The sequence below is a fragment of the Bombus pascuorum genome, chromosome 2 (assembly GCF_905332965.1).
Source record: "Bombus pascuorum chromosome 2, iyBomPasc1.1, whole genome shotgun sequence".
NCBI classification, from domain to species: Eukaryota; Metazoa; Arthropoda; class Insecta; order Hymenoptera; family Apidae; genus Bombus; species Bombus pascuorum.
The window spans coordinates 831,672-854,782 of record NC_083489.1 but is presented as its reverse complement, the minus strand read 5'-3'; the positions used below and the strand labels follow the sequence as shown (position 1 = coordinate 854,782).

The 23,111-nt window shown below is 35.3% G+C and overlaps 3 protein-coding genes across 9 annotated transcripts in view; 2 read left to right on the top strand and 1 right to left on the bottom strand.

Annotated features, from left to right (window-relative positions):
- Positions 1–543: 543 nt before the first annotated feature.
- On the top strand, positions 544–7,478 carry LOC132904647 (eukaryotic peptide chain release factor subunit 1). 4 transcript variants are annotated; one of them, XR_009657637.1, is made up of 12 exons: positions 544–729; positions 875–1,086; positions 1,440–1,615; positions 1,828–1,955; positions 2,043–2,193; positions 2,283–2,473; positions 2,559–2,688; positions 2,793–3,013; positions 3,102–3,249; positions 3,669–3,779; positions 5,881–5,902; positions 6,823–7,478. XR_009657637.1 is itself a non-coding variant. In XM_060955322.1 (12 exons), exons 2-10 carry the CDS (start codon positions 1,001–1,003, stop codon positions 3,746–3,748), a joined length of 1,311 nt encoding a protein of 436 aa, XP_060811305.1. In that variant the 5' UTR covers positions 544–729; positions 875–1,000; the 3' UTR covers positions 3,749–3,779; positions 5,881–5,897; positions 6,823–7,478. The 4 variants fall into 4 exon arrangements, 3 of the variants coding, with proteins under 3 accessions (XP_060811305.1, XP_060811307.1, XP_060811304.1); XM_060955322.1 differs by having other exon boundaries at positions 5,881–5,897; XM_060955324.1 differs by lacking the exon at positions 5,881–5,902.
- Positions 7,479–9,978: 2,500 nt separating this feature from the next.
- LOC132904641 (protein MCM10 homolog) lies at positions 9,979–12,561 on the bottom strand. The gene is made up of 2 exons (XM_060955305.1): positions 12,440–12,561; positions 9,979–12,349 (listed from the first exon to the last, which is right to left on the bottom strand). The coding sequence occupies exon 2, from the start codon at positions 12,338–12,340 to the stop codon at positions 10,208–10,210; it is 2,133 nt and encodes a 710-aa protein (XP_060811288.1). The 5' UTR covers positions 12,341–12,349; positions 12,440–12,561; the 3' UTR covers positions 9,979–10,207.
- Positions 12,562–15,566: 3,005 nt separating this feature from the next.
- LOC132904651 (protein couch potato-like) overlaps positions 15,567–23,111 on the top strand; it is a 197,421-nt gene continuing 189,876 nt past the window's right edge. For 2 of the 4 annotated variants that reach the window (XM_060955336.1, XM_060955334.1), the window contains exon 1: positions 15,568–17,017. In XM_060955336.1, coding sequence (XP_060811319.1) covers positions 16,955–17,017 — 63 coding nt within the window. In that variant the 5' untranslated portion in view covers positions 15,568–16,954. Of the gene's footprint in view, positions 17,018–23,111 lie in introns of all 4 variants that reach the window. The other 2 variants (XM_060955335.1, XM_060955337.1) reach the window with 2 other exon arrangements.

Below are 23,111 nucleotides of genomic sequence, written 5' to 3'. Positions count from 1 at the left end.
ATTATTTAAAAGGCTAAGTAAGATTTGATAAATTAGCTATTTATTGTTCATGGCCAATAGAACAGCAACTAAACTCATCTATAACCGAAAATGTTAGTAAATAGTATGAATATTTTCAAATCATAATGTTCATAGATAATAATGGGCGAAATATATCCATACATGTTGACGTCAATATTAAAATATAAAATAAACGAAATTTTCAATAATTCATGCACATCGAAGACTTAAATTAATCAAAATGCTTTTCCTAAGCTGAACTTCTATTTACATAATGTATTTACAATTTTATGTTAAAATCTTTTCTATGCACCATTTCCTATGATTCGCATCGAAGTATATAAATTAATAACTGTTAAATTAGTTATTATACATTTTATCGTGAAAATTGCAAAATAAATAGAAAAGAATGAGACTAGGAGTAAATTTGTCACTGCGGATGAAGCATTAAACGATATAGTATGTATCGGCAGAGAAGCGATGCAAATGCGGCTGCGCCTGAATACGACAAGCGGCCTCGAGGCGCTGCTCGCGCACCAACTCTTCAGTCTTTTTGCTTCCCATTTTGTACCGTACAGTACGTCCACCGAAGTACTGACGTTTCGCTGTGCCATCGCATGGCCGACGTGTGCATTCCGAGGTTCACTTTCGCGTGGTACCCGCTCCGTCACAAGTATCGCTTTTAAAACGTTAACACTTGTGGCAAAACATCAACATACCAATCTCAGAGTGAGTGAAAAGTGTGGTAAACGATGGTTTGCCGTTTTCACCGATAGAACAGTAATTCTTTGTCGAACACGTTCTTTCTGACATAATCCGGTATAAACTGGATCGAAGCAGATTCATCGATAAACGGATTGATCATTCATTTCAGAGAAAAATTACTAGATCCGGCTTTCACGTCGACGTGGACCACCTTTCCAGGCTTCGTCCCGTTGGTGATAAACGATTAATTTAGTTTGAAACCATAAGCCGCGACCACGCGACACAACGCGCAGCAATGTCCAACGAAGAAACTTCCGCCGACCGCAATGTCGAAATCTGGAAAATTAAGAAACTTATAAAAAGTCTCGAAATGGCCAGGGGGTAAGTAGGTCGAAATTAATATTGCCGCGCCTTTTCTTATCAGCTGTTCGATTTTCTATTTGCACATATGCTTTAAAGAGCATGTGGTAAGTAGGAAGTAACGGTCTTTTCGTTCTTACTGGGAAAATGAGTTTCATGTGATTCTACAGGAAATATTTTCAAGGTACTCGAAATTTCGAGAAATATATATCGTATTTATTCGATGTTTTATCACGGAATTTTTTATTACATTTAAAAAAATATAAGTTTTATTAATATAACGCTAATACAACCTCATATAGGAACAGATTGTTTTACAATATAGCATTGTTTATGATATGTACTTGTCATACATGGAATATCTTCTTTTGCAGGAACGGGACTAGTATGATCTCGTTAATTATCCCTCCAAAAGATCAGATATCGAGAGTAAGCAAAATGTTAGCAGATGAGTTTGGGACAGCATCGAATATTAAATCTCGTGTAAATAGACTATCTGTTTTGGGTGCTATCACATCCGTACAACATAGGCTAAAATTATATACAAAAGGTAATTTGAATAGATTATTGAAATTTTTTGTAATTTTGTTATTTATATCATATAAATGTGTTTATTAATTTATCCTGTTACATTTAAAGACAACTATTTCTAAATGAGTTCTTATTATGGATATTATATAAAGTATAGTGTAATACTAAGTGCATATATTCATGCATGTTACATACTTCAATAATATAAATTACACATTATTATTTTTTTAGTGCCTCCAAATGGCCTGGTAATATATTGTGGTACCATTGTAACAGAAGAAGGAAAAGAAAAGAAAGTTAACATTGATTTTGAACCCTTTAAACCTATTAATACTTCGCTATATCTTTGCGATAACAAGGTAGTTTACATTTTTGTAATTTAGTAAGAAAATATTTGTTAATTCAGTCAAAGAAAATAAATTTCAACATATCTTGGGTTATTTTAGTTTCACACTGAAGCACTTACAGCGTTGCTTGCTGATGATAATAAATTTGGATTTATCGTCATGGATGGTAATGGGGCATTGTTTGGTACGCTGCAAGGAAATACCCGTGAGGTTTTACATAAATTTACAGTAGATCTTCCAAAAAAGCATGGTATGTAAATAATTAGTACGATATTTAATAAACAAAAAAAAAAGAAAAAAAGAAGCGGTATATTTTATTTACTGAAAATCTAATTCCAGGCAGAGGAGGACAGTCAGCGCTTCGTTTTGCTCGGTTGCGTATGGAAAAGCGGCATAATTACGTTCGAAAAGTTGCAGAAGTAGCTACTCAATTATATATTACTAATGATAAACCTAATATTGCTGGTTTAATTTTAGCAGGCAGTGCCGACTTTAAAACAGAACTTAGTCAATCGGACATGTTTGATCCAGTAAGTTCATGTAAATTGATACTATAAATATACGCATATATAATCAAATTTGTAAAAGTATCTTTGCATATTTTTATTATTTTAGAGATTGCAAGCAAAGGTTATAAAGTTAGTAGATGTCTCGTATGGTGGAGAGAATGGTTTTAATCAAGCTATTGAGTTAGCTGCTGAATCTTTGCAAAATGTAAAGTTTATTCAGGAAAAAAAATTAATTGGTTAGTATACATACTTGAAAAATACTTTTTAAATACAAACACGTAGAAGACAAAATTGTTAACTCATTGTAAAACTGAGGGCTGTATTATATTACTTTATCTAGGCCGTTATTTCGACGAAATCTCACAAGATACAGGGAAATATTGTTTCGGCGTAGAAGATACATTAAGAGCATTAGAGTTAGGCAGTGTAGAGACTCTCATTTGTTGGGAGAATTTAGATATTCAGCGGTACGTTTTAAAGAACCATACAAATGCAGAAGAGAAGGTTTTACACCTAACACCAGAACAGGAAAAAGACAAAACTCATTTTACTGACAAAGAGGTAAATTAAACAATTTCAACCATTTGATTAATAAAATTAATTGAATAAACGCAACTAATTATATAGAATACTTTTTTGTTGTGTTTAGAGCGGAGTAGAATTGGAACTTGTAGAATGTCAGCCTTTACTTGAGTGGTTAGCAAACAACTACAAGAGTTTCGGCGCCACTTTGGAAATTATTACAGATAAATCTCAAGAAGGCTCTCAGTTTGTAAGAGGTTTTGGTGGCATTGGAGGTAAGTTTCCTTCTTTCATTTGTTTTTGTGGCTATTAACTTTGACTCGACTGAAAGTAATATACTTATGAAGTAATAATTTGTATTCATCCACTCGAAGTATACTAACAGAAAAGCGGCTGATTCCACTTTGATTAGCTAATCAGTAAGAGCAAAGGATATAAGTTTAATGTCTGTGTAAATATAACAAACCTTTCAATACATTCCTAAAATGTGATTGAGTCTTGAGAATTTCCTCATTAATTTCCTCTATTAATGAAACGTTCATTGTGTATCTTTATTACAAACAAACAAAAGTGGTACCAAAATTTTAAAACATGGTCTTTGTCAAGATATAAATTCATATGTATGAAAAGTAAATGGTATTAAAACAAAGTTAAAAGTATGAGTTTTAATTATGGAGTATATCTTGATGCATAGGAATCCTCCGCTACAAAGTTGATTTCCAGTCACTGCAGGCTGATGAGCCTCTTGATGATGTTGACCTCGATGATTACTAATTTCATCTGTGAAATACTCAAAGTTGACCAGGTAGCTCTTTCTCTGTCTTGAGTGCATTCGTTTACATTTCGTGTATTATAGAACATATTACTTTCAGAACTGGACAAATTTATCAAACTATTTATGAATCTTGTATTAACTTATGCTTAAAAAAAAAGAAATAAATAATATAATTATAGGACATAATTATTATATTAGCTAATGACAATTAGTATAACATTAAACCTTCGTATATAATAGCATTCATCAATAATCTAATTGTTTAATTAATGTATATCGAATTCTATCGTTATATTTGTTTGCATTTTAAATGTAGTCTGTATAGATATATAATAAATCACTTTATAATATAAATCATGTACTCATCATGAAGAGATCAATTTCCGTTGCTATTGATAAAATGTGTTATTAATGTGACATTGTTGTTTTGGGCAGTGATGGAGTTTTTTTTCTCGTTATATGCCATGAATTTATATTGTTATTAATAATTAAAATATATCCATTTAGTAAGTAATTGACGATAAATTTGTCCAAAAAAATTTGAAGTTTCTTCTGTTGGATTTTTCACTGAATAGTATAGTTCAATACTTCTGTGCAAATCTGTAGTATATGTATGTCTCTTCTGATGAGTTTGAATGTGAATATAGATATTTTTAGTTGTGAATTTCGAGGTATAATATTTACTTTTACGAATAAAAAGCCTGAAAACTTTGCTGTCTCCTTTTTTTCTTGGTGGTACAAAAATTAAGAGAAAATCTTGTATATATATGAAATGTGGATAATTGTAATTGAAGAGGGTGAGTTGAAGTATTCCAGTGTGTAACTTTTCTGCCTTGAGCATTATTAGATACTGTCTTTTTTTTTTAGTGATTGTACATTATAGTAATTAAAATTAAACTGTAGGTACAAAACACATACTCAATTTAATGGATATATAATATTGCTTATTTCCACAAACACAATTATTTTTATTATTTCATGATACATTTTACTTTAAACTTTCGTTGCATACTTATGTGTACAAAATCATCTACAACACAGACGATTCACATATAGTACAGTTTCATTCATTTTTGGATACAGTAGATATTTTTGGAACGTTGTCATGACAATACTCCATCTATTACACACACAAAGATATTTTTATTGTTTCTAAAATGTTGTGAATATACTGTGTGTTAACAATATGTTAATGAATAACACAGATACTTATAAGAAAAATAATTTTATAAAAATATCTAACTACTGAGATAGCACTATTATTTTTAAATGTTGTGACAATAATTTATCAAAGAAATGTGTATATATATGCGCGCGCGTGTGTGTGTATATATATACATATATATATATACACACATATATATATGTGATTTTCGAAATAATATCGAAACCACTATTTCTTATTTTATTCTGCAATAGATGTATATAGGAAATTTTCTTTATGTGCATGTGAAGCTTTTTAGCCCTTTTATATTTTTATAGGCCTAATAATATTTTAGATATTGTGTTTGGAATCATTGTTCTTTTTTTCTTATTTAAGTTTATGTACTTTCTCTACGCATATTTGTCATAATTTTATTCGGTGTTTTTAAAAAGTTATTTATTTAACACATATTCAAAGATTTATTGTATATTTAATATAAATAGATATTAACCACTTAAATATCCATTGTATTAAAAGTATAACATACAATTAGTTTAACAATTTTGTTACAATTATATTTAAATTAAAAAGCTTTAAGTTAGAATTTTAATTGAAATGGAATTAAACGCATATTTTAATGGCAATATTATTATAAAATATTTTTTTAAGGTTATCTAATGTTTATATTAATATACAAACATACCTTGTGTTACTGCCTGTATAAGGAAATAATCACAAATACTGCTTGCTGCATGTTATGCAATAGGCAAATGTTCATTTCACTACCAAAGATAAATTATGGTTTTGTATTTTAAAAAAAATACTTAAATGCTGTTATTAATGATAAATAATATCAAGTATATATAGTTTTTGGTGGTGAACATAAGACAAATAAATGATTATTTACGTAATAAATGGCTAGGCTTTGTTAAATAGTCAAAGTATTTGATCAAGCATAAGTACTAATTGATGGTTTGTTTCCATTAGCTTGCATATTGGGAAAGGTATAGTAATTGCTTTTTACCATTTTAGTGAAAGAAAAAGCTGTGAAATTGACTGTACTTTATTAACCCTTATCATTGCACTTCTTAACATTAAGTGTATTTTGCTATAGAATGTTATACATTGTATAAGAAATCATTCTATTTATTACAATGGTATTTTTCTCCTTTATTATTATTAGCAATACTATCGAGTTTTAGTTATTAATGTTACATTATTAAATCTATTCTATTTTATCTTTTGTTATTAGTGATGTTGCTAACTTATAGAAATATTATTTAATATTAAAGGATGTAATACATTTAATATATAATAACACGAATAACTGTTCATTTACATAATATTTTATTAGAATGTATTTTTTGTTACCTAATAATCTTGCTATTATAGCAATTATTTTTATATACGTTTTAGAATTAATTGCTTGCTATTCATTTTTGATAAAATTATGAATTAGAACATATGTTTTAGATTATAATTTTGAAAATGTGATATTCATTATATGTATAACATTCACTTACTTTACAGTCACATTATTAATATATATTTCCATATATCACGTTTATATAGTGATAGCAATCTTTCATTTTTTCAAATTGTATTAAATAGTTATAAAAATAACAGCGTTTTTTTGTAAAGTATTACTTTCTAACACTTTATTAAAGAATTGGAAGGCACTGTGAATAATACATTATGCATGATTAATAATTATTATATTAAACTAATTCATCATAATATTTCTACAGATTATTGATTGCAAATTCTATTTTATTAATTTGATCATGTAACTTCTTTTTTTTATAGAACATCATTCGTATTGTATTATTAAAATACTTCTCATTTATTTCTATAAATTTTCCATAGCAAAACATTTTGGATAAATCTTTGGTGTACTAAAATAGTATTTTGTTAATATGTGTTTTACAGGTATATTGCGGTACAAAGTGGACTTTCAGAGTATGCAACTTGAAGATGTTGAGGTTGATACCTTTGATCTGGATGACTATTAAATCCGTGACTCGACAGACAGTTCTTTTAGCTTCACAGGAAAACATAAGTATATGTTCTCCCTTGCATCATATTTTAAGAGAAGCACATAAAAGGACATGTTTATAAAATTTATTATATGATGCAACACACTTCATAAAATTATTCATTAGAATTCATTCGAGCAATTCACAATCAATACACAAAGGTGAAAAGCACAACACGTGGCGCGCCGATAATCCATGTCCATGAGGAAACAAAGGCAACTCGAAGACTGTGACACTTAATTAAGCCAGCTTGATACCTGCCTATCTCACAGAACATTACCTTATATTACAGTTATATTCTTTAATTATTCACATGGATTTATTTAAATAATTACACGCGTTACAGTGCTGAATCTGTTTGTACAGTACACGGTTGGAGATATGATAATTTTGTACCAAATTAATGTTTTGTCATCTTGTCATGAAGTTTACGATTAAAAAGTGGAAAGGGGAAAAGATACTCAAATAACATGAGGACGAATGTAGAGTTATTTTTGTTCAGATACAACCATGGATAAGCTGTAATAAACTGATTATCATAAACATAAAGTTGCGTATCGTGTATTCTATACCGATTACTAAATTCATATGAATAATGAAGAGTTCTGTACATAGACTTAAATTTTTAATGGCACTGTTGCCTTAGACATAAGTTAAGATCGCGTAATATCCCAGGAAAATAAAATCTTTCCGTCTCATCGAGTGATACACATATAAACATATAAGAGATAATTTTTCGTATCTACATTAACTTTGCTGGCTCTCGACTCTTATATTTTGTACACTCACAATTGTATATAACAAATGCTCCGCAAGTGTATCGAGATATATCTTTTCGATTGTTAAAACGGTGCACACCGTTAGTAAAGAAATCTTCTGCAATATTTAAGTAGCAATTATTGAAAATATTACAAAATTTATTTTAACATTGTTAATTTAAATTGCTTATCCATATGATGCCTTTGTAATAAACAATAATATGTATGTATAAATGTGAGAAGAATGAAACGTGCAATTTTGGTGAAGTATCTTTTATGAAATGTCGCTGTATAGTAAAGGAAGATTTGCAAGTACCGTGAATCTTATGGTGAAAATAATGTATTGTTAATTAATAGTATAACTAGATTATTTATACTATTATGCCATATGTGATGCAAGGATAAAGCTTTATAAAAACTTCATCAAAATAGAACGTTCAACAAAAAATGACCTGGCTTATGGTATGTGCACAACGAATTCCAAAACATGATGGTTTAAAAGTATTGTATCTGTGTATTGTCTTCAAGGCAGCGAAATGTTGAATGTCAGCTTAATGTTTCTTTAAATTTTTATATGTAAACATTCTTTCGATAGGAATCTAGATAATTATTTATTACTACATCGGTGCGATTATATCTTCTGTTTATCAGAAGATTATTTTAAGTATACAAGTTCTAGTTCTAAGAACTCGGTAAACGTCTGAAAGAGATTAGGAAAAAGCCGTGTAATCTTGAATAATTTTCGGTTTTTTTTGTTTTTAATTTTTTTATAAGGTAAGGGAATGTGAATTTGCAGAAGAACGCATGAAAGAAAGGGATTAATAGACGTCGTTCGTACATCTCATTTAAACAAATCAATGACGTACTTAGATTATGGCTTGCCTATGATCTCTTCCATAAGCATAGTTGTATAATCTGCTAACAGATTTATAATTTTTGGCAATCTTATTCTCCTGTATTGCTCTAACAAAATATTTTTGTTCTTTCAAATGTTACTTTTTATCTAACAAGGCAATACAAAGATGTAATCGTTATAAGTTTTTGCTTAATGAAATTTTTCAAAATGTGGATTTAATACCTCATAATTTACATGTATCGTAAAGTACATGTAGCATAAAGTACATTCATGCTATACCCTAAAAATTTTAATTCGTTTTTACTGAAATGAATACGAGGATACGGTAAAAATATGAATTTCGAGTTTACGTGATAAAATGTTGGCCGTACCATGATACATGTTCTATAAAAAAATGTTTTGTGAAGTGATAAAGAGGGATATTGAAATAATGGCTCATAATAATGAAATGATAGTTTATGATATTTAAATGTAGTCTATGTGACAAAACATTCTGATTATGATGATAGAAGTTACCTCGATAAAAATTCATAGTGTTAACTTATAATTATCTTTAACTCTATCAAATAGTTAGCTCATATATCTATGTTTTGTATGTTTTGGTATATGTGGTAGTTATTAACAATTAAAATTGTACTATTATTTTAATGTTAATAATACGGAATCGAGAAGAATATAAATTTTGTAAAACTAACAATGAAATATTTTAATCGCTTTCGCTTCTCTTTGAAGATATTTTCAATTTATTTGATAATTAAACATTATTTCCAATCTCCCTTTTTTCACATGCGCATTACACAAAATTTATACGCAAAGAAAATTAACGTATCGTTAATATCAAAATTTAATAAAAATCTGAATAGAATAGAATATGAAAAAGTGAATAAGAAGTGAAAAATACAGTCTATGTTTCTCATGCAAACAAGTTGCTATTAGAACCCGAAAATGTCACAATAATATTTATTTTCACAGGGCACATTCAAGATAACTATTTAAAAATATTTTAGAATTGTAAAAAGTAAGATAAATAATAGCGGAGATAGAATGGAAAAATAGATTTTAACGTTTTTGCTCTGTGATAGATCCGATCACAATGAGAGATATTTCCGGGTTCCAATTATAACGTCTTCTTACATTTTTGTTAATGCTCTCCCTTTTATATACGTGAATTTTACTTACATGAAATAACAGAAAAAATTCTTTATATTATTGGTAAGACATACATATTCGCCTATGGAACGAGGTGCTATTGAGTAGAAATTTGAATAGAAAGATGAAGAGAAATTGAAAGAATATAATAAAAGAGAAAATACTCTATGAAATACATCTTATACTTTACACCTGGATGTACCCAGATATCTTTGCTTAGTATGTATATTTGAACGGATATAGTTTAATGTATTTATTTCTTTAATTTCTTTTGAAATAACATTAGTCTTGTAAAAATATTAAATTATATTTATATATACATATAGCTACATCACATCAGAGTTTTTTTTATACTTGTGTATTTCACATAGTAAAAGAGTATTGATGTTAAGAACAATAATACAAACAATTATCTATGCTTATAAGATACAATATAAAAGTTAAATAGATGTAAACTTATAGCAAAGATGTCACTCTTGTATATAATATTTTATAAATCTTTATTTATAATGATACTACTTGTCATCCTTATCTGGTACCAAGAGATTAAGATTGGCATCTTTAGTCGTTGATCCTATAAAAGTTTCCTCATCTCCGCGAATGGATAATGCGGTGACAGAAACATTTGTTCTTCTTTCATCCATCATTGCAGCCCTTGTCCAATTTGAACTGCTGCATTTTATACAACTATGCGAAGGTATTCTGTCTAAACTCACTGTTCTATTTCCACAATCTCCACATTTGAAGAATCTTTTCACCGCATCAGCAACGCGCAATGGATGATTCTGTTCTTTGCACATTTCAGAAGCAGAAAAAGACGTATATTTACAAGTTAAACATCTAACAGCTTTACAAGGAACCTTATAAGTAGTCAACATTTTCTCTTCCATTCTTTCTTTCATTTCTAGCTTATTGAAATATTTATCTTGCTCCTGTTCATAAGATTTTTCAATGAGATCAGTATGAGCAGATTTAGTTTGCATCATTTCTTTAAATTTATCTGATAGTACATTTGATTTCTTTGCTTCTTGCCTTTCATCATTTTCTGATTCTCTTGGACGTTTTTTTCCCTTTTCTAGTTTCTCTTCTTTACTCAAACGTACTTTGTTAGGATCTTTAGGTTTAATTTTTCCATTTTCTTTGATCCATTTTACAGCATTATTTTTAGCTATGTTAATTTGTCTTTTAGTTATAGGCTCTGACAAATCTATCGTTCCTCCGAGACAACCAATACCTAAGCGAGGATTTGAAGATAGAGAAGACAAATTTTTGTTTCCTATATTATTATTTTTGCAAGAATTTAACTCTATTAACGTAGATGAAGAGGATGTCTTGTGGACTGAAGATGTTTGTGATAATAAAGCAGCTTTCCAACCTCTCGACTTATTCATTTGTTCAAAGTCTTTTTTTATTTGTTGTCCTGGTATATCTGTTTTCACATTTCGACTTCTTATATTATCTAAACTATTAATAGCTGAATCATTAATCTTCTGGCTTCCTGAAAGTAATGCCAATCGTTTGGCATCTTTTTCTTCTAATTTTTTATTTTTTACAGCAACAACAGCATTAAATTCAGGCATATTGTTGAAAAACGATTTTTGTTTTTGCTGTGGTTTTTGTTTTAACATATCTATTGAAAATTTCTGAGTATTACTAAATGCCTGTAATTCTGCTCTACGAGAGCATTTCTTGTATTCTTGTTTGATGTGATATAAACAAAATTCACAACGACTAAGATTTATAATAGAACTACATGGTTCTCCATTCTTTTTCCTGGACTTGCATTTCCCCATATCTTTAGATTTACCAAGTATCATGACTCTCTGAGGATTATCAATTGATAATGTTGCTAAATCAGAATTGTCTTTAGATTCCAAGACATTTGGATTAAGAATACCTATCACAGTCCCAATAGTAGTTTTCCATAGCGTTTTATATGCATTACTAAACATAAAAAGGCACACAGTATTCATATTATCAGATAAATCGCTTATTTTCCATATAGCATATGTACTTCCTTTTTGAGAAGTTTTTGGTGTAGATTTATTTATTAATACTCCTGCAATTACCCAGTCTTTCTCCATTTTTTCTGGATTAAGATGATATTTTATTTTTGATACTGTAACAGGTACTTTATCACTCATACGTGCCTTCAGCTCTGCCGAAGAGATTATTGGATTAACTATTCTTAATCCAAAAAATGGATCGCTATAAACATCTTTTGCTGTAACAATAGAATTATTTGTTACTGTATTTAAATTTTTATTGGTTTTTGTTGCACTAAAATCGAACGTTCTACTGCTTTCACGTGGAAGTGGTCTATCCTCGTCTTTTTTAATAATTTCTTTTTTTAATAAAGTTTTTATATCACGTCCATAATTGGAATATTTTTGTTCCTCGAAGTAACGCCTGTCTTCATCATCCGAAGAGTCAAGGGTATCATCATAAACTTCACTCTTTCCCTGGGGATTAATAGATTTACTTTCATCAATCGTTTTAGGTGTACTGTCTAAGAAATTAAAGTTTAATTCTTTAAGAGTTTCTTTTCGAGTTTCTTTTTGAGATAATTCTTGATTTTCTTCTGTATCACCATTAGCTAAGAGATCATTTAAAATATCATTTACGTCAGAATCGCTATCATTATCCATTTTAAATATCTAAAATAAAATTATTTGCTATAAGAATTATACGAATATAACTAATATTTTAGCAGTTTCAAAAGTATTTAATTAACTTTTATTACTTACAAATTACACACAGAAATTGTTTACTTTCAATACGGAAAACGTTAAAACTTAATCGCAAAAAAGATTATATTTTTAAGACCACTTATTAGTCATCTTAACGCGCTCATTATACAAACAAGCAACAAGCCACGAGTGATTGTCAAAACAGTCTGCCACCTTTCCCGCCATTTCTTAACGACAAGCTACGTTTTCATCGGTACGACAAAAAATTTGCTTCTCGAATCTGTTTCGTATTTCTAAAATTATCACGAGTAGATATAAAATTTCGTTTAATCCGATCACCTAATATTGGAAACAGTTAAGTATTATGCCTTTCTAAATAAATCGTATTAATGGCTTGAAAACTGGACAAAATAGAACTAACCAATAAAATTAAGTATTCGATATTAGAAATAGATAAATTAATGTGTACAATTTGAGGTACTGTTACATAGTATACTAGAGTATACTACGAGACATCATACTCTAAGAAATATAGTACTTCTAAAAACTCTAAAAATATTACTAAATATAATTGTACGTATATATAAATCTTAATAATTTCTGATGTTGTTTGAAACAAATTATATCTTTCAAGTTCAACATAATTGATGAAAAACAGGCAGAATTAATACATCAAAATTGTTAAAATATTTGATTTGAAATGCAATATAATTACTTAATAATAGATAGAAATATTTACAGTCGATATAGGTTAATAGAGAGCATTAAAGTTTATTTATATGTATCTATTAACGATTTTTTTAGCGTGAAGGTTGTCTTTTCATCAAACCGTAGCATGAAAATCGATCGGTCATATGAAAGATTTATTTTGGATATTGCAGTCTGTCTAAAGGATACTGAAATGAGTTTTGTGGAAGGAAAAGTAGCACCGAAATATCCGTGTAGATGGATTTGAAAGGCATTTCTTATTTCTCCTCTGATTTTACAAGATGATGCGTGACATCCTTTATTTTTGAAATCAGTCTACCTACGAATTTGAAAAATGTTATAATCTTTTATCATAATACTGTTATCGTAAAGAAGTTATTAAAAACTACAAGAATTTATCCGAATTTATAAATTTGTAGAGGAATACTCGATAGGTTTGTGAAACCTTTCTTTACCTCATTCAGTAACAGAATCATGATAACAACGAATTAGAATACACTTTTAGAATTTTTCTACAAACAGCACGAAATTTTATTTTAAACATTGTGCTTTCGTATGCATGAACGATTATCGAGCGAAATAAATAGCACGGCATGGACGTTCGTTTTAAGTTTGCGTTGCAGTAATCATAGCGTGCAAGTCATTTCATATTCTTTACGTAAGCTACCATCTGTAAGAGTAGTTGTATCTAATTGCCATTATACTTGGTATTTATTTCATAAATAACAGGAATAACAAGAATCACGTCATCGATAATGTAACAAAATTGAAACAAATATATTTGATGAAAAATTAGAAAAAGTGGAAAAATTAGTACAATTTTAGAAAAAGATTCTTAATACATATCTACAAACAATAGCGAATGATAATGTTATAATTTTCAGTGACTAAGAAGCATATGTATACTGTTACTCAATTTGCTACCGTGGAATCGTCGATCGATTCGAGCAATAAGTCATCAATAAAACATATTCTCCGCTACGCTTTACCGTCTATCGATCCTGCAGCTATATTACTTTCTTATTTCTGACGATAATTTTTCTCAAAGCAAGAATTTCTTTCTCTGGTGCCGTTGGAAAATCGTTTCTCTTTAATATATAATTTGCAAGAAGTGTCCACTGCTATATCTTCGCATTGTAACGAACAGCGTCGGTTGGCTTATCTATAATTAAACCTCAATGCGATTTGTCTGAAAGAGAATCGTAGAAACAACATTGCACTTACATTCTCCGTCATGAAAATTCATCTTAAAAAGAAATAAAAGCTTTTGTTGGAAAGTTTCGTTTAATATTATTTTAATTTGATCGTTATTTTTTTACGACATTAATGTTGAAAAGTTGAACGATCCCTACTGAAGCGCGGTTTGACGTCGCGCTAAGTCGTCCATATGCTTTCTACAAGGGAAGGTGGTTTCTCCAGATCTGGTTCGAAATAATCCGCGGCGCGAGGCACCAATAGTATCCTCCACCTGCTAATCTCGAGGAAAGCTGCACGCTTCAAACGCCTTCCACCTGTTAGTCATGGGGAAAGCGTATGGTTAGGAAGTTTTTCGAGTAGAACGGTGCAACACGCAGTGGTTCTCTCTTTCGTCGTTTCGGTTCTTTCGAGGACTCCGTACCATCTGCGTCCTATGGAAAATACAGATGTCTATTATAAAAGGATAAATATAAGTAATAAAAGGAAGAAATGTATTTCAGTTTCAGAAAGTAGTCGCGTGACAATGTTTCGTGCGATTGAATACCTCTGGGAATTTCTTTACCGAATAACAAAACGAGATATAGTACGACATATACGTTAGTTTTCTAATATTTAAAATTAAAACAGTGGCGTCATAATAGCTGCTAAAATGAACATCCTTCCGAGAATAAATATTTTACACTCGGTTATGGAGGGTTCGTATCAACGAATAGATTATTCAGGAAGGTAATATACATATGTAGAATAAAAGTCGCGTGTGCACGATGAAATTCATGTATAAAAAAGGAAATTTACGAGCAGTCGCAAGTATCAATTTACAAACGATCGATTAGCCTTAGCGTATATCGTTGAACGGCGTTGGTTCGCGTCACGGTAAAACGCGCGCTCCGTCGTACAACTGCGATATACACAACTGTCCATAGCAACGATGTTGTCAACATAATTTCGACAAAGTAGCATATTTGCTGGAATCGAAAGAGGCGCGTAGCGAAGCTGGAGAATCGTTCATTTTTCCCCCTTTATCAACGAACTCGGTCGTGCCTCCGTTTGATAGAGGCAGAGCTCGCAATTTCCTCGGTCGGAGTCACCTAGAGCATCGTCGGAGGAAAAGGTAAAACATGGGAGGGCGAGTCCCCTCCAGGCGCGTGCCTTGCCCCTTGACCCCCTCGTCGTACCTCGTGCGTGACCCCCACCCCTGTTTGCCACCCACTCACCTACCCCGACCCAGTGGCCCGCGGGCCACCCCACCGCGCCCCACCCCTGCGCCGACAGCGATTCGACCCCGCGCGCGCACCCGTCTCGAGCGTCGTGCTCGTTCGCAGTCCGTCAGTCTATCGGCAACCTGCGTACCAGTCGTGTCGCAGTGCTTACGTAACAATATATTATTATTATTCTTACTTGCCTGACCGGTGTGTTGTTCATTTATAAATCGCGGTCTACGTTTTTTCGTTCGTCCCTCGCCGAGTTACTCGTCTTTGCCGCTCGGTCTCTACTCTAATTAGTTTAATCGACACGCAATTGTATACATACAAAAGGGTCAATCGTCAACGTTAATACATATACATATCTTTTCTCGATCAAATATATAAGAACACGCGAAGAAATACATATAAAATACAAGCACACGTAAAACACGACGAACGCACGCGCCGCGCTCGCGATAAACGCGCTCTACGTCTCCCGCGAATCGCCGTTACCTGCCTGTCTCGTCTGCACACGTCGTCGTGCGAGTACATCCGGATCCGGATCGTCGCTGTTCAACATCGCCGTGCTGGTTCATCTCCGTGGTCGCGTGATCGATCGATACGCGATTATTAATCAATATCGTCTACGATTACATACGTGTTGTAAAATACGCGAAGAAGAGATAACAGGAGAGGAATCAGGATAGCACGTCGCTGCTGCATGGGTTACTACCTGCGGCCGGTAAATGAACAAGTGTCGTCGACGAACCACCACTATAGAGCACGTTCTCTGGGTTCGGCCCTCCTCCACGGGCACGGTGTATCGATTGCTCTAAAATAGACGCGTGGGAACACCTGCAGGCTACATACACATTCTACCTACAGCTCAGACTGTCTGGTTCTCGCTGTAGCCCTCTCTCTCTCTTACTTTCCCACTGCATCGGTCTTTCCTGACGCCCTTGCACAGCTCGTGACAGGTGCAACGAGAGTAACGGCAGCAGCAGCAGTAGCAGCAGCAGCAGCAGCAGCAGCAGCACCGCGCTGTCGTAGGGCTGGAGGTGGTGGAGGTGGTGGCGGTGGTGGCGGAGGTGCAAGCGATCAAGAAGAAACGTAACAGGAAGCGGAAGAAGCGAAACGAAGGTGAAAAGAAAGAGAGAGAGAGAGGGTAGAAGGGCAGAACGGAAGAAAGTACAAGAGACATAGATCGTACGTACGTGGATATACGTGCGCGCGCGCGCTCGCCAACGGAAAGGAAAGGAGGGAAAGGTGGAGAAGGAGGAAGGAGGCGATACGCCTGGGTTTCTCGCGAGAAAAGGGTTATTTCCAGTGATACGTCCTGGAGGCGCCTGTCGTCTTCGCCGGTACAACCATAACGCCGCCCGCTTTAAAACGCCCGAGACGGGATACGGTGGACTCATCGCCGCCACCCGCTCGAACCGCAGCCCCCGGAAACCCCGGACCATCCAGCAAACTCGCTTGCATCATGGACGCACCGCTCTCACAGAGTATGGACTCCGTCAACACGGTAGCCACCGGTGAAGACGAGGTACGTGCACTAACTACTACACCGTACATTGTATCGTTAACGACGCGCCTGTGCATTACGCACGAGCCTCTCTCTCTCTCTCTCTCTCTCTCATACACACACACTCTCTCTGTCTGTCTGTCTGTCTCTCCCTCTTTCTGTCTCTACATATATATATAAATATGTACATATATAAATATATGTATGCGCTATGTGTGTATTATACGTGTATGTATACCAGAGCCGCCGATTGCTTCCTCGTTTTCACCCTTCTCTCCCTTTCTCTCGCCGTTCGTTGCGCCGTGCCGCGCCGCGCGAGGCCGCGCGCGTACACACATTTGCACAGGGCATCCGACATACCTACTTCCTTCCTTCCTTCCTTCCCATCAACTTACCGCAGTTACCCTCCGTCCCACTCCTACGCTCGCCATATTGCTCGTTTCTCTTCCTTCCTCGTTTTCTTCCCTCTTCTTCTATATATTACTCTACCTTGCTCGCTCTTCCCATCGCTTTCCTTTTCTCGTGTACATCGTATTCTTCCCTCCTCGTTCCTCTTTCCAGGGCTTACACGTCACGAGAACGCGCAGGCGCGTTGCACGCGCAAACTTTGCGTGCTGTGCTGTGTCGTGGCTGCCGGTGCACATAGTACTTACACGTATATACATACACGCGGTTCAGTCCTGTGCAAGCATGTGTATAGAGAGCGTTAACGCTACGAGCGTGTATATGGGCAGAGAGAAGGCGGGAATTCGATCGTGCACCACAATACACAGTGTGTGCCGCAGGTGACTCGTTTCCATCGTCCGCTCGATCGGTCGGTTGGCTGGATAGGCTGGTTTAGCAGGCCGGCTTCCTTCCTCGCAGCCGAGCACCTGAGAGAGTGACGCGCCACGCCAGACCACGCTTGTTATTGATTTTTCCGCAACGCGAGACCCGCGGAGGGCTCGCTATACGCTCTCTGTCACATCATATGCCGCTGGATTACGCTTCGTCACACGACACACGCATTATCAGACGTTACATAGGTAGCAGGCGACCGCGCCAACTGTTTTATTATCGCAGTCCTACGAAAAACAAGCAAATACGCTTTGTTCGTCATAGAAAACCTTAAGTCTCTTATATATAATCCTGGATCATGCTTGCTCGTGATATATATTGGACGATCGTTCAAGTCGGCGGTTATTAGCTGCAGGCACCTGTCTCGCCGATTCTCGATTAACTTTCACGAAACTGTCGGTCTTGTATACCAACTTGTATGGCGCTTACCAGTTATGTACCTGCTTTTTGATCGAACGTGCAGCTCCCAGTGCAACGCACCGATCGCTATCGATATTTGATCAACACGATGACGCGCGAAATTTGAATAACACATCGGGATACAATTAATATATACGTCGGTAAATTCTTCATCGTAATCCCTTTCAAGGAGTACCTTCTACGCTCTATCGTATTTTAACTCGTATTACATCGTTCTAACGTCCCTTTTACGCGACTTCTTCACCTTCTAGGGACAAAATGGAGTCGCTGCCCGTAATAGAAGCGAATCAAAGACGATTTATTATTCACGCTATAGAACTTGCCTTACTAACGTCACCGAGGAACAGAGGGAACTTCTCGCGACGCGTTCGAACGCTTTACACACGATCGATTAAAATCGAAGGAAAACTAAAGCGTTTTGAAACTCGTGCCTGCGAATCGGATCGTAAATCGTTAATACAGCAGGGGCGTTGCACAACCGTGTGAAATATCGCGATACTTATTTTCGAAGCGCAACATTCGCGGAATTATTTCTGGCAGTTTGTTTCCTCATGGTTAGTGGTGGGATCAAGTTTAACATGTACCTACGTACTTATAAATCCGAATCAATACTCAAGGTTCGTACCGTTCGAATATTACTCATAACATATAAATAGTTAATTCACCGTACTTCGCGAAGTATTCGACCTTCGCAAGCTGTTTGCGAACCTCGAAACGAGTACTTGCTAGTTTCAGAAATCTACTTACAAGTACTTTGATACCAGAACTGATCGATACTCCTCCGAGTACCGATCGAGTTATGAAATTTAGAAATACGTATATCCTGTTTACGCCTTTACAGGCTGCGTGTGATCGATTATTATCAGCGTAGAATTACATCTTGCATGAAAATTACGATAGCAGGTTTCAATGACAATCGGAAAAAACACTTTTGAGAGAAGGGAGAATTTTTGCTAAGACGTTCATAAAGTTTCCAACCTGCTCGACGATTATTCTACTTGACAGAATTTACTTCGTTTTTCCAAGTACTCACAGGGGGTTTGAATCTGTCGCGTTTAACCTTGCCGTCCTACTTGCTCCTATATCCTCCGAAATGAACGTTATATCTCAATAGATATTATTAACCTTCCAAAGGTCGCAGTTGGTCTGACAGATACGTGTAAAATAAGATTCTAAATATCTTTAAATTCGTAATTGTTCACTCTTTATATTTATATATATTTTTCATATACTGTAAATGTACGCATATATTATTGCACAGTTCTTTTTCGCAAAAATAAGCACTGCAACATAGATTTTGAATTATCGTATCTCTAGAAAATTTTACGACCTCGGCAGGGATAAAATATACACAGTTTTCAAATATTTGGTTTTACTGTTCGATGCAATTTCCGTATCTTGTGCGCGTTTCACGGTTTTTGTGAATAAAATAATTGAAAAAAGAAGAAAACGTCGGATGAGATACAACCGTGAAGAAGAAGCGAGGAGGACAGCAGGATTAGGTTTCATTCTACTGGAAAGCATCGCTTCGCTTTTACATACTTGCAACGTATCCGAGTCTGTGTATCGTTACTCGTGGTTCCAACGCGTTGTCCTTGATGAACCGAACGATAGTTTGGCCGACGTGTATTTTGCGATCGTGGTTCGTTTCGGTCACGTTTGGTGCGATCGTTCGATCGTACGGATCGAGATTTTAGCGCGGAGAAAATCACGATTTTCTCGCACGACCGGCTTTGTCGGACGGTCTGTCACGTGGATCAGGAAGAGTGGATGTATCGAACGGGAACGACGACACGAGAGCAGGAAACTTGGCCATCGTTTTGCTCGGTTTCCTTTTACGATTCCTTTCCGTGCGTGCTCTTCCGCATTGCTCGCAAGCAGGAACATCAACGCTCGATTAGGAGGTTATCGACGGAGATCGACATTGCTATTGACGGATCGTTTACAATTTACGTTCCGAAGCGTGAACGTTGTTAAGTAGCGAAAGATTCAACAGCGAACATACAATGTGTAAAAGTTGCGCGGGTCGTAGAAAAAAGAGCTGTACGAAATGAAATTTTGGAAATTCTAAGTTAACGTAAAGGGTAAGCTCTTGCAGAATCGAACTGATGCAAAGATCGATAGAATTGAGATTCGAACGATCGACGAACAAAGTCTAAGATCGATGGGTTCGCGTAAACGCCAAACTATGTTTACCTTTACCTCTACTCGTGCGGAAACATTAACAGTTTTTACGTTAAATGACAAAGGGCATCAGAGTCGAAAGTATTTTGTTATTCTAAATCGCACGTACGATGTTATGGTTAGAGGTTTGATGCGAACGATGATACGAACGAGTCACAAATCGTCAAAATGTCGATGACGATCTACAAATCGTGAACAACCCAGCAGAAAAATCTCTTTGTTTCGCGTATCAGCTGCGTAACACGGAGAAATCCGAGTTCTTCGACTCTGGTTTCCGCCGTTCACCGCAACCAGCGAAATAAGCCACGTAATAAAAGTTATACACTGTGTAGCTCAGGTCGTAATTAAAATTTAGCCGGTGATCTTGAGATAAAAAGCATGCACAGGTTTTTTCAGAACGGAGAAAGGGTAGAGTTGCGCGATTTTTCCCACTGTTGGCCGCTGCACCGTTGCTGGCTCCTCTTCGCTGTTTGTCCCTTCTACATTGCCCGCTAGCCTATTCAAGGAAAGTACGACGGGGGGAAAATTTAATTCTCGCCACGTCACGGATAAAAACGTATTTGTTGCGTGATGGGTCCATGCGTGAATGTAACGAGGAAACGCTTTTACATTTCCCACGGCTATTTCGCCGACGAAATTCGCGAAATGGCCTCGCGTTTCGCCCTCTGTTTCGCCCATCGGTTTGCTACGAGACCGAAATAATATTCCACGCTTGTTTTTCAATTAATTTGGTCGAGCGCAAACGAACGAAATTCCAAGGAGGAGAAGACGGATAGATTATGCTTTATCGGAATGAGAACGATCGAAGTTGTCACGGATGAGGCTGTACGCGCGTTGGCGACAAAATTGTCGCTTTAGCATCGTGTATGTTGTAAATTACAAGAAGAATCGCAAGAGCCTTTTATTATCGCGAGGCGGCGTTACAAGAAGAGGGAATTGAATTTTTGATCGCTGCGAGCTAAGTAGCTAAGAAACGTCGTTTCGCGTCGTCAAATGCCCTTTTCCTAAGCGACAAAACTGTCGTTAGCGCGCGACAGGTTCTTTGGTCGCTGACCAACAGACTGCGGGCTTTCACGCGATTGTGCCAGGTTCGAAGGAACGTATAGGAAACGTACAATAGAATATATAGGATTGGTAAAGTATAATTTTTAATAGACGAACCTCGCTTTACCTCACCTCCCTGATAGTTTTGCCTCTCCTCGTTGAATTTCTCTTCGTCATAGACATAGAAGGATCAAATTTTATGTACTTTGGAACTTGCTATTAGCTTTTTTCTGATGGTCCTGTGTATGTCATTATAGGGAACTTATGGTCTTAATTCAATTAGGCTTGCTCGATTGTAATGGGATAAAAGTGTTGGACTTGTTTGCTTATGACGTTACGACTCCTATTCTTGTTGATACTATTCTTGAAACGTCCATACCGTAGATCATCGAATTACAGTGATTATCGAGGAGAAGTAGCATAGCGCGAATCGTTCGTTTATAATTAATCGTTTCTCAGTACTCTCCATCTCCGCTAGGATGCCAATAGTATCTACTCTAGGAAGGTCGATGAAATCCTTCAATCGTTAAAAAGATGGGAATATATCGCGATCGAAGCTCCGACTGTATCGAAGAAGAAAGGAAACGCGTAGCTTAATTCCCTAACGTTTCGTGCATCAGCCGTTCTTCGATCTTCTATCCATACGCAAATGTTCGGATACTAAACTCAGTCTATTCGTCTATTACAAACGAAACAACGTATCAGTTTTATTAACTATTCGCCGGCCGTTTATACGATCGAACCAAAACTGTAATCCACAGTCTCTAAATTAATTGCAAGAACGTATTTGACGCTTGGAATTATGCAGTGGAATAATAGCTCAAACACGTTTATCCGGCGTTGTATACTAAATCGGGCTGCTGGATTTCGAGAAGCGAGATAAACGACGATCGATACGAGCATCGATGAGCATCGAATTTGCATATGATAACTGGAAGGCGTGAAACGACGATCTCTAGATATCAATTCGACGATTTAACCTTACCGCGATCTTTCCATCATTCTCGACCGAATATCGGAAGAATCGCCATTGTTACGTATGATGTCTCGTTCCAATTTCACGTTAGAAATTAGCGTCTTTTGAAATCATTGAGAGTCTTTGTTGGTCGATAAAATCAGAGCGAGACTGAGAAACAGAAATTCGCAGTGTGGTTTAACGAACTCGCGGTTGGACGCGCAGTCAATTTGGAAAATAAGATCCACGCGATGGAACTTTGCTTCGCGGTCAATTAGCTTCGAATGGGCTCGTTGGAATTTTTAACGTTGCCCGGAAATCGGTGCCGCGTCTGGGAAACACGTGGATCCGATTTCCGCCACGGGGGAAAAGAGAAACCTGCCGCAAGAAGTTGGAGAGTCGTTCGAGAATTATTTTAATGCCAGACGTTTCTCCCTCTCTCTCTCTCTCTCTCTCCTTCCTTTTTCTCTTTGGAAAATGTCTGCTCGCAAGAAACGATATTCCATCGAATATCGTGCATTTAAAATCGCTACGGTAATTTTCAAGTATTAACGTTGCACACGTGGAAACGGAGTTAAGGGAAGAATAGTTTAAACATCGTTATAGGAATATTTCAACGCTTTTTTAAATACCAGTTTTTAGTACCAAAGTTGCGTTTCGAAAAGAATAAGTATT

Excerpts from the sequence above, each read along its gene's own strand:
- LOC132904647 (XM_060955321.1), top strand. The coding sequence starts at position 1,001 with ATGTCCAACGAAGAAACTTCCGCCGACCGCAATGTCGAAATCTGGAAA. Across the intron at positions 1,087-1,439 it reads AGTCTCGAAATGGCCAGGGG|GAACGGGACTAGTATGATCT; the intron begins GTAAGTAGGTCG and ends CTTCTTTTGCAG. Across the intron at positions 3,250-6,822 it reads AGGTTTTGGTGGCATTGGAG|GTATATTGCGGTACAAAGTG; the intron begins GTAAGTTTCCTT and ends TGTGTTTTACAG.
- LOC132904641 (XM_060955305.1), bottom strand. The coding sequence starts at position 12,340 with ATGGATAATGATAGCGATTCTGACGTAAATGATATTTTAAATGATCTC.